Genomic DNA, 12219 nt, shown 5'->3' with positions numbered 1-12219 from the left:
TTACATGAACTTTTTTAAAAGTTTTTAAAAGATTTGGGTACTGTGACATATAACAGCCAAAGCATAACTAGGGACCAGCATGATGAATTCCTAGGATTCATGGCTGGAAGTAATGAAAGTGCCTAAGTGAACACTGAAAAGGTGTTTTGTACCCACGAAGGCTCCATTCCCTCATTTCATGCAGGGCCTTCTCAATTAAATGACATCTGACTGAAAGTGAAAGCTGTCTTTTTACACTCCAAAATGATTTGACTTTAATAAGTCTCCTTTACATGAGCTTAGTTTATTCTGTTCTCTGTATGTGTAACATACTGTTAATTACTGTTAAAATGTGTGGCAAAACTGGTCTGTGTTCAGAGGCAGTGGTATTGCAGTTTCGCCATTGCAATGCTGATTGCAGTTTTGTAGTGTATCAGTTGTCCAGGGTTGTTTAAGTTTAACACAGCAAACTTAACTTGTGTTCAAGAAATGCCAGTTTGAGAAATGAATGTATAATGTGCATGTGTAGGGAACCTAGCCTTAATTCATAAGGGCTCCCATTAAAAGGAGTTTGCAGTAGGGCCAAACAGCTGGCTGAGCCCTGATGTGAGCCTGTGTTGGTTTTGTCTATATGGTGCTAGTAAAAGGACAGTGGGTTTGAGTAGGTGCAGCTTTGAATTTGGGCCCCCAGGAAGTCGGCAAACATGGCAATGCCAATTGTTGGCACCATGTTAAGTTTCATAGGGTTGGCTCATCTGAACAGTGGTGCCAAAGTCTAACTAACTCCAAAGAGAGCACGTATTCCCATTGGCCTACTTGACTTTAGACTCATTTGAACTGTCCTTACCTATTGTGCACCTCTACTTCTTTGTACTATCTTCTTTTCTCTCGTTGTCCCTTGGGAAACACAGTATAATAAACATAGGAGCCAGCTTTCCAGAGCATGATCATAGATTACATTACATAATAACAGGCATATAAACATCCTAAAGTTGTAAAATAATACATACCACAAAAATGTGCATAGGCAAAAAGAGACACACAGGTTAGCGGATACACTTGCCAAAGATGAGAATTATCCCAACGTTTCGGCAGAGAGCCTTTCTCAAGGGGATTCGTTCAGCTCTCTGCCGGAACGTTGGGGTAATTCTCATCTTTGGCAAGTGTATCCGCTAACCTTTGTGTCTCTTTTCGCCTATGCACATTTTTGTGGTATGTATTATTTTACAACTTTAAGTGTTATTTTCTGTAATTTTGTAATTAAAATTGATTGTTATTAAAACTTCTGTATATTATATAAAGGATAACTACTTTTTTAATATTGACACTGTGCATGTGTTTTCTGTGTGCAAACCCTTATTCTATTTAAAAATTATTGTCCTTGATACCCTATATGGGGGTTCAATTAGTTTTTTGTTTTTTTGCATCAAACACCCATATTGTATTTTTGACTGTGAAATGAGTGCCCTCCATTTATCTATATTTATTATTTAAACATCCTAAGCTAGTAATGTGATTAAACATGGCTTCCCTGCCTGAAGGAGGGCAGTGAGGAACAGCAGAGGGATTGCAGCATGGATGCCCTGCCCAAAGCTATTATAATAGAATGTTTTGGTTTTTTTTACAATATAATCATAAAGATTTGACAATGTGTAAGTTCTTAGAATGTTTATGGCCATATATGTAAAACATACCTTTCTTCTTAAGCTTAACTCAAATATTGACACATTCCTGTTGTGCTTTTGCACACCTACACCAGCCTTTCATGTAATTTACTGTAAGCGAGAACCTGGTGCAGCCACCCTTCTGGAGACCGCAGGGATACAGAGAGCCGTTGGTGTTACTTAGTATGCTGTGAGGCCCAGCTAGAAGAATAGTATGTAGTAGCATGTGTAGTTACTTACTGGCAGGGTAAAGTTGCTAAGGTGTGTTGTAGTCCCCCCACAGTGAAGCCATGCTCATATGAAAGTGTGTTATTGTAGCAAGCCTAAGCCCAGTGAATTGGGCAGCTCAGAACAGTCTTGTGACCACTCTTGCTGTGTCCTCTAAGCTGAATGAAAGTTAATGGGGAAATAACTCTTATCAGCACAGCCCAGTTCTCATGTCCAGTTAGTAACTGAAGTCATAATGCTTCTCATTATAAAGGCATCACTCAACATATTATGTGACTGAAATCTGTAATTATCTGCCTGCCTTCTATGCGCTTTAATGTAGCATGCGAAGCATCAAGTTTTCTAATATATTTATGTAATATATTAAAAATGTATTGTGTAAATATATAGTTGGTGCACAAATTCTGGTATCCCAACACTGGCCAGACCGGGGATGACTTTGACGTAGTTGGCTGCAATATATGGACAAACAATCCCTGTTTTGCTTAAAGGGGAGGCATTGCTTGGTAGCTTAATGTACAGAGTGTATTAATGTCCTATATATACTGTAGGGATGCACCCTACAATATCCCAATTTGGTTTGGGACTCGGCCAAGATTCAGCCTATTTCCACTGGATTCAGATTCGGCCAAATCCACGCTCCTGGCTGAACCAAATCAGAATCCTTAAAATCATGTTACTTTTTGTCACATAAACACGGAAGTTGAACATTTTTCGCCACACGCGCAGCTCCATAGCCTAATTTGCATATGCAGATTTGGATTTGGTTCGGTATTTGCTCAAATCTATTACCAAGGATTCGGGGTTCGGCTGAATCCAAAAATATATTGATAATGGGTGAGTGCAGGGGAGCTCTTGTTGTTTATATGAATTTTGTTGTTACAGTCTCATTGCACCTCCGCCTAATGGTTTAACATTTAGTTGTGAGCACAACTCCCCCCCCCTTTTTATTTTTTTGCTATAAATTCTGGTATAGTCTGGTTCTTCATGGAAACCCTATCCGTATGCAGTGCGGTGCTCTGTACAGATTTCAGTGTTCCTTCGGCTCAGTTCATTACATCTTGCAATGGAATCTTATCTCATTGATTTAGGGGATCTTATTTTCACTATAGGGTAGAGTTTTTTTTTTTTAATTTCAGAAATTTCTCTTTGTATTTTTCAGGATTTCCTGATCATGTTTATTCATCATTTGGCAACAGTTGGTCTAATCTCCTTTTCTTATGTCAATAACATGGTGCGTGTTGGAACCCTGGTCATGTGCTTGCATGATGCTTCTGATTTTTTGCTAGAGGTAAGTTTTTACTAATGAACTATAGTATATGGGGAGATTAGCGATATGTGGATTGGACTAATACCCACAGTTCAAGGAGGTTTGGGCAGAAGTCTGTATCTAGATGAGGTTCAGGTCAACACCAGCTACAGTGCACAGGGGGAAGACATGCAGAGCTACTTAGTAGCAGCTACTAAATGCCAGAAAATACCCTGCCGCAGACAATACTGAGAATTGCTTCTGCTAAAACACATGTAGAGACAGTTATCAGTAAATGATCAGCATTGTCTGTTTTCGTAGCAGTGACTGCTACTAGTAACTCTGTGTGTCTTGACCCTTAAGGGCTCTGGCACACGGGGAGATTAGTCGCCCGCGACAAAACTCCCTGTTCGCGGGCGACTAATCTCCCCGAGTTGCCTTCCCCTGCCATCCCACCGGCGAAAATGTAAGTTGGCGGTGGAATGGCATACGCGGCGGCGTGATTTCGCGCAAATCGCCGAAAAAGCCTCGCGAGGCAACTTCAGCGATATGCGCAAAATCGCGCTGCTGCGTGTGCCATCCCACCGGCGACTTACATTTTCGCCAGTGGGATGGCAGGGGAAGGCAACTCTGGGAGATTAGTCGCCCACAAACAGGGAGTTTTGTCGCGGGCGACTAATCTCCCCGTGTGCCAGAGCCCTAACTGTTCACTGCAGCTGCTCCTCCAGTCCCTTTGCCTTAGGTGGATTGTGTTATTCCTAGCCCGCTCCCTATCTGATATGTCGGTTGGGGGTGAATTTCAGCTAGCAGAGATATACATCCTGCAGCCCTCCAGCTTATGTTGGTGTACAACATGATAAAGCGTTATGGCACGTGGAGGGTGTTTTTGGAAGCACCACCCTTCTAAGGAACTGGAAGACACTGATTTTAAAAAACCAAAGAACCTCCTATTGACATAAAGGAAAACAAAAGACAAGTATAAAATGTAGAAGCCCTGGAGAGGCCTCTGTCTCGCATCTCACAACTTTAAAAAGCATGTTTGGCACAAGCCCTGTTCACTGTACTCAAGTTAAACAAGATGGTATACTGCCCCTTTAACAATAATGGCACAAAGGGCAATTTCAAGCCTTTTGTCTCCTGAACATTTTTCCTGCTTGGCGAGTGGATGACAAAATGTTCAGCATTGCTCTCCATTCAGAACACCCACATGTAATTGCTATTACTGGTTTTGCCTTCATTGTTTCTTCTGCCCCTCAAGGAATTCCCACCAAAATAATTTTCCTTTTTTTTTCTCCCCTGAAAGGCAGCAAAACTGACAAACTATGCAAAATTCCAGCGTTTGTGTGACTCTTTCTTCATGTTCTTCGCACTTGTGTTTGTTACCACGCGACTTATTATTTTTCCCCTATGGTAAGTTCTTGTGGATTTATGTTGTTTAAGAGGCTGCACTTGCTGTGCCATCTGGCTCCAGAAGCTGCTTCATTTGGGAATCGCATAGAAACCCCATGCCTTTTAGCCGCCTGTAGAACCCCATTGTTATCACTGATAAAAAGTTGCCAATACAGGTATGGGGTCTGTTATCCAGAAACTTGTTATCCATTAAGTCCCGAACTGCAGGAAGGCCATCTCCCATAGACTGCATTATAAGCAAATAATTCAAATTTTATTTTTTTCCCTTTCCTCTGTAATAATAAAACAGTACCTTGTACTTGATTTTAACTAAGATATAATTAATCTTTATTAGAGGGGAAACAATCTAATTGAAATTAATTATTGTTTAAATAATTTTTTAGTAGACATAAGGTATGGAGATCCAAATTGTGTAGAACAGTGACACTGCTGTAATGTTAGTTATTATCCAGTACAGCAAATAAGCATTCAACCCAATTGCCGCAACCTTGCCATCACCAGCCCCTTGCTCACTTCTGTGGGCCTTCCAAGAATAGTCAGCACCACCAGTTGGCAACTAACCATAGTAGTATGGGGAACTCTTCCCCATAATGAAGGAAAATGCAATGCTAAGCAAGTTAGTTCTCACGTTCTGTTGCTTGAAAGGCTTTTGCTAAATGTTTTAAGGAGTCAGAAACCAGTAAGGCAGAGAATATATAAAGCCAGATGGATACTGCTTTTGCTTCTTTTAGTTCATATATATTAGAAAATTGCTTACAATTATGTTTTTATTTATTATGAGAAAAAAAAAGATTTTATGTCTCTACCCAAAAACCTTTTTAACTGCAGCTATAATATATTTTTTAGGATCTTGAACACCACAATGTTTGAGAGCTGGGAGCTTATTGGTCCATATCCTTCTTGGTGGCTGTTTAATGGTCTCCTCCTGGTCCTGCAGATTCTTCACATCATATGGTCTTACCTCATACTTCACATTGCATACAAGGCTTTGATAAGGGGAAAGGTAAGATTCTAAATAGAAGCTGGTCCTGTATTTTCATTTGTAAACAGACACATACCTATGAGATTCATGTTAATTTCACTGAGAATGAAATCTGAGCCTCTGGCCCTTTCCCCCCTCTATTCTCATATGCTCCTTTAGAGTCTTTTTTTTCCTTCTATGTTTGTTGGCCAGTGTACGGAAGTGTGCATTATTAATGTTCCTCCTGGTAATACTGGTGCTTGAAAACTTCTTTCTCTGCCCATGTACTTAAGTCACTGGTATTCCTCCTGGTTATACTGGTGCTTGCCAACTTCTACCAACGTGAGGATTGAACTTATGTCTTTGCACTCTGCACCTCACTCTTTTTCTCCCTCCTTTTCTCTGTGTCAGGTTGGAACTGGAAAATATCACCCTTTGCCTGTAAGTTTTATCTCTGCTGCTACAACTCTTGTTCAGTCTTTCTTCCCTGCCTCACCATGCATGTTTCATTGCCTTCATATTTAACTCTGGCCCAGATTCATCTCTGTGGACACTGCAGTAATATCCCTATGGCAAACAATGGGATTTATTTACAGTATGCATGGAATGCAACTCTCCGATAAATCTGGGCCGGTGTCTTCACTGCACTTTCTAAAATATCACATGCTCTAATAGCTGATCTACTTATGTTTATAACCAGCATCTTCAGGCATTTGTTATTGCAGGAGCCTCTAATAAGGGCTTTCAGTTATAAAGGAGTGTTTCATAATAACTAAATATCTACTTATTACATGTAATCATGCACCTGTACATTAGAGAAAATCTTTATGGAAAATCTAAATAAAGAGAGAGTTCCCCAAAAATGACTTAATAAAGATGTTGTAAATAGTTGTAATGGAAGCATTGCGGGAATTGTAATTGCAAAATTAATTGGATTACTACTGTTTCCGCTATGGAGAAAGTTAATATTTTTTGGTAAACTTCTCTTGATAATATAGAGAACTCCTGCAAGGTGCATATGCATCCAGTCATTCATTATTATGCATATTAATGCATTGCTACACAAATATGTGCCTTGTTTGTGGGAAATATTTTATCTCCCAAGATGCTGATGGAGAGCAATACAGTGGCACCTGTTGTTCAGTTTGAAGTAGAACAATGTACTGGAGAACTCTACTTATTTAACCATGCTCCAGAGTTGCACTTTTGCTGTGCAACCCTCTCCCTGCTGACTGGTAGGTGCCTTCAAAGCACCATCAGTGGTCCCACTGCATAATTCTTTGGCTTCATCAAATTTGAGGTAAAGAAACACAATGGGATGGACTTGCCAGGGCATGGTCCTTGTACAATTGCTATATTACAAGCTAATGTCGGGGGGGGGGGGTTGAGTGCTGCTGCCATTACTCGTAACCCCCCCCCCCCCCCCTCTCTGTCTGCCATTTCTTACTATAATAATCTATGGGTATATAAACTATATATATATCTGTATGAATCAAAGTGTTTAACTGCTTGCAACAAATTGCAATCCCTTTCCCTCCGAATGCTAAACTGGAACATCCAAATTTTCTGCTTATTTCCTAAGGCCTATGGGACACCATGCATTTTCTCCACCAGCAGAGAAAAGGCCAACACAGGCAGAAATAGCCTCCACCGGAAACTGCTCAAGTATTAATTCTCTGGTGGAAATGCACGGTGTAACATTACCCTAAGGAAACAGGCAGAGCAGGAGCATGACTGGCCTGCCCTAGGTCCCAGGAGAACCTCAGATATGTGGAAACATACATGTCTGCTCTTCTTCTCACTTCCTGTCCTTTTCATTGCTGCCCCCCTGTACTATTGGGTCACATGCCATGCCTCCAAGAGATCAAGTAGTTGGCCCAATGTTTCCTGCCTGTTAGGTAGGTCTCACTCAAACACACACATGTTATTTAGTTTTGCTTTTCTTTTTTTTTCTTCTTTTTTTTACGTTTCCTTGGCACTAGTGGAACTGCGATTTTGATCACTGTCTCACTGTCATATTTTTTTTTCATTGCTTTGATTGGTTTTTAAGGATTTTTTTTTTGCCATTCTGCATTCTTCTGCATTAGTGCTGCATTAGTGCTGCATTAGTGCTGCATGGGATGGCCTGGCCAAAACCCATAGGTTATCCAGGTGTAGAATGGTGAGTTAACAGACTGCTACCCACCCAGTGTTTTTATTTTTTTCCTGGTACACTAGAATTTATGGCAGATAAGATGTAGAAATGCAGATGTTCCGTAAAAATTTACAAGGTAAAGTACAGACAAAAAAAGTTTGATAAATGCTTGTGCTAGTGGATTTGTAAATATGGAAATTCAAACTGCTAAGTTCCAGCAGAATGCTAGAAGTGTACCCCTTTCCTTTCCAGTATTTTGTAATTAACTTGGATCTCGCGTTTACGTGCACATATTGCTGAACCTCAGATTACTCAATCGGTTTTTGTAGTAGGTTAAGTCATTTGTGTAGTCAAGAAAAGAGAACCTTCCATATCTGCCATTAATCCAGTGATGCTGATCCAGAAGATGCTGCAGGTTCCAGCTAGGTTTCAAATACATTGTCAAAAGCAGCCAATCAGAAATTAGTTTTGAACAGGCTACTTGAAGTGGGAAAATGAAAGCAAAGACCTGAATGGTTGCAATCTCCTATAGAATTATCCTGTGAAATAATGGATAATATGTTTGCATAGATTAGTGCTTAAATAGATGCCATCAACAAAACCATGCTTAACATACACTAGAAAGAAATGTAAATACATTGTTCAAAACATACATTCTAAGGATAACTAACACTATTACTAAGGCATGGGTGTTGTGTACAGCTGTTATATCATTTCTTATTTACAGCACTCCACTTCAGTTTATATTCTGAGCTGCTGATTCCTTGCCCTGCCTGGGAGCTTAAGATACTCCTGTGCTTATAGTTTAGCCATAGATAGAATGGAGAGAGGTGAAACATGGAATCCATGAGAGGTGTCTTCAGTACCCTTCCCTTTAAATGATCACTTACTGATACTACACAGGAATATAATAGCACAATGTGCACAGCCTGCCACTCTAGTGCCACATAGCCATCCATAGGGAAAAGTGCCTCAGCCTAGAAATGCTGGGGCTGATAAAGACATTTTCTGAAAGTGAAATGGAAGATAAAAATAAAAACAGGTATATACACACACACACAGGATGCATTTTAGTTTCATGTTCATGAAGTGATATGAGATAGTACCATGTATTTGGTGTTTTATACAGGGATGTGGTTTGGATACCCTGTCTGTGCTAAATCTGCCGCTGGTGCACTAGGTGTGAAGAGCCACATTTTGTTGCTTATGCGGGAAAACCCCAGAGAAATCTATATTTTTCCTTGTTACCTTTAGCAGCTGCTTATTGATACTGGCCAGGTCGAATAAGGTCACGTTCAGTATGAGTGCCAGGAAGCGCAGCAGAGCCCTTTTGGGATGGCATTACACTATTGTAAGGGACACCTGCTGGCAATGTAAAATAAGAGGTTAGAGGCAATGATACCGCTCACCTCATTAAACCTGAGTCAGGTGTACTTTACACTGAGCTTTAATCCTTCTAATTCCCTTTCAACTACTTTTTTTTTATAGGTACTGAAAGATGATCGCAGTGATGTTGAAAGCAGCTCAGAAGAGGAGGATACTGCTTTGAATGGCACCAAAGCAATCCACAATAACGGTGCCAACCGGGTGAATGGCCATACAACATCAACTAGTCAGTGGGCTGAAGAATAAGTTATTAGCATACCTCCAGGAGACAGGCTGTTGTATCCTAAGAGACTTCTCATGAGACACAGACTACTTTATTCCTCACAAAACCAATGCTGAACTCTGCTCACCCGGCGGAGGAACCTCTCTCATTGGTGAAGCCCTTGGATACCCTGCACCATATGACAGATTTTATTCCAGCCTCTACTTGATCATTTTTACATTCTACCTGGAAAAGGAATCTGATCTGGTTTAAAAGAGAATGGCTTTCCGCTACACAGCTTGTTCTCTGTGCACACACTGCAGACTCCTCAACTCTCTCTAATGCTGCACAAGCATTCATTTTGTGCAGATCTCTCACAGCAGCTGCTCTGCAGACCAGACTGCTACGTGCAGTAGCTGGAGTAGACCGAATAGGACCAATGGTGGCATGATCAGGTACCCAGTGTAACACTTGGTGTTGATATCTTGTCACAAGGCGGTGGTGTCTAAAGTGAGTTAAACATTGTGCCGCCAGAAAACAGCACTGGGACTCTCGCACAGCAGTGCCAGGTACAGCGGCTGAAAACCCAATGAAAGGCTGTGTGTAGAAACAGAAAGTGTGCGCCTTAATATGTAATATTTTATATCATTGTTTACTTTATTCTGTGAAAAAAAATTAAAAAAAATTATAAACATTGGTCACTTTTTTTTTTTCTATTTAGTTCCTAAGCCACACTTTTTTCCTTTTCAGTCCACTTGGCATAAAGGATTGTTATCCTCCTGAGTTTTGTAGAATTTGACCAATGACCAATATCCTCCAACCCCCAAAAATTAAAATGATTAATTTGCAGTTATTCTTATCCTGTATTTTTAACATGGTTTGATTGGGAACTAAAGTCCATTATTTATTTTACTTTGTTTGCCAATGTGTTCTTTTTTTTTTTTAATTAAGGAACATAATAGGAGGGCTGTGGGAGCTGTAAAGGAAGATAGTGGCCAGCCTGCCAGAAAGAGGATTACTGCTTAGGCAAAATGAGACTGCAAGCTAAGGCTACTGGCACATCAGTGCCCATAGTGAATCCGCACTACTGGGGGCAATAAATCTTCCAAAAGTGCCTTTCCCCCTCCGGTCACAGCAAGTAAACTTTTGGCAGTCAAGCTTGATTGCAGACAATTTACTTTTTTCACATTTTCTGGTGATTAAGATGGTTTGTCGTGAATATTGTGTTTTACTAGCGGCAATCTGAAGTTAAGAAGTGGGGAAGGCATTTCCAGGAAAGTGCAGATATACCGTGGGTGACAAATCTGTGTGCCAGTACCCTAGGCACCTTCATAGAAGCTTACAGAGGGGAGGCACACCTAATGATAAACAAACTGGCCTACCATTGCTGCATATGTACAGCCACACTCAAAACATAATGTGTTTGTTTAATTGCTGGAGTTTTGATCTGGGACTGTGGGTGACAGTACACGTGGGGGTACTTGGAGAGAGAAGAGAGACCACATACAGACAGAGGGATTGATAATCAGGCCTGGTGTGGCAAAGGCCTCTGGATTATTGCTTTATCATTCATAGACAAAAAAAGACATAATACAGTCTTATATAATCCTCAAATCACTTGAAACCGCACAAGGAACCCTGTGTTCTATGGAAAATTGTTACAGGAGGATGTTCACCTTTGCTTAATATCTTGCACTGTGACCTGTTAGATGCCCCTGCTAAACACAATACTTTTATACATGATCTCCTGCTAGGGATTTTTAACCTTCTGAATGCTGCCCTCTGTGCTGAATACACAGGACTGTTCTTAATTGGCATGTATGTGCAGTTGTGACTTATGTGCTACAGCAGCCTGTGATGTGCTTACTCTAAAACACATTAAAGGGGATATATACCATAAATTTTACAATGCACTAAACCATGTAAAATAGAAGTGACCACTTCCTGTGGGAGACTGAAGCGACACTCCCATCTTTCATTTCAATCTAGCTTCTGACTTGAGAGGTTGTGTATTCAGCTCTCATATAATGACTGTTTTAGGAGGTAAAATGCTTTCAAAACATCTCTTTCTGCATCATTTCACATTTTGAGGGATGATGAATATTGTAATTGAATATGAACTTTACATAAAATGTCTCCTTTAAGGGTCAATTACAATGCCAGGCAAAGTTTAATAAAGCTGCAGTCTTTTTGGATCACAGAGACCCACAGCATGACTTAGGCAGGGCTTGATCCAAGAAGGGTGGGGCACACAGATATCCCCACTAACTTCATCATTCAGATGCACAAGTCAGGGAGTGAAAACAGGGCTATCTGCACCTCCCACTGTGGGGACTAATATGGCTAATTTACAGCTGTATATTATTAAAATGCTGCATAATATATCAAGCAAGTATTTCATAGTGGCCGTTCAACTCTTTCCACAAAGTGGGCCAATTTTAGATTATATCAAAAATCATGTTTTGCACAGCAGTTCATGGAGAAGATAGGGAGCATAACAGTACCTTGGAGAGGGCCACATCTGGTCCGCTGGCCTCAAGTTGGATAGCCCTTTGCAAGGGAAAATCTGCTATTGCGCTCTGTAAACAGTGTGACTGTACCACATACATGGCCGTGATAATGTGGGCGGACGGCTGTTTCTCATTCAAGTTTTTCTTATGGGTCCTGATTATTTTGTGACCCTTATTCAATGTATGCATCTCATGTCAACTACTATGGGCAGTTGGATATGCATTTACTGTAAATGGATCATGAGGACCCCTTGTTGGGTCTTGACAAGGGTTGAAAATACCTGCTTTAGTCTCTTCTGTAAATGTTTCCCTATTAACAAAATGGGCAAAAACCTTACAATGAATGGTCAGATACCCCAGTCACATACTTTGTTCCACATCAGTCCAAACCTGTTTCAGGATAAAATTTTTCTGGCTCTAACTCTGTCAAGTGTATTTGCTCTGTGTGTTGGAACAAATAATCCTGCAAGTGTTTTGCATATTAAGGAGCCAGGTA

General features: G+C 40.6%; 1 protein-coding gene across 2 annotated transcripts in view; it reads left to right on the top strand.

Annotated features, from left to right (window-relative positions):
• The window catches only part of cers5 (ceramide synthase 5), a 31584-nt gene extending 21518 nt beyond the window's left edge, over positions 1 to 10066 (top strand). The window contains exons 7-11 of one of the 2 annotated variants that reach the window (XM_031897217.1): positions 3034 to 3162; positions 4424 to 4530; positions 5377 to 5533; positions 5903 to 5932; positions 9114 to 10066. In XM_031897217.1, the coding sequence (XP_031753077.1) occupies positions 3034 to 3162; positions 4424 to 4530; positions 5377 to 5533; positions 5903 to 5932; positions 9114 to 9257 (567 nt within the window). In that variant the 3' untranslated portion in view covers positions 9258 to 10066. The remainder of the gene's footprint in view (positions 1 to 3033; positions 3163 to 4423; positions 4531 to 5376; positions 5534 to 5902; positions 5933 to 9113) is intronic. The other variant, XM_031897218.1, reaches the window with a different exon arrangement.
• Positions 10067 to 12219: the final 2153 nt, after the last annotated feature.

The sequence above is a fragment of the Xenopus tropicalis genome, chromosome 2, assembly GCF_000004195.4.
Source record: "Xenopus tropicalis strain Nigerian chromosome 2, UCB_Xtro_10.0, whole genome shotgun sequence".
In the NCBI taxonomy this organism is placed as follows: Eukaryota; Metazoa; Chordata; class Amphibia; order Anura; family Pipidae; genus Xenopus; species Xenopus tropicalis.
Note: the sequence above shows the minus strand (reverse complement) of the source record. Positions and strands in the feature narration are given on the sequence as shown.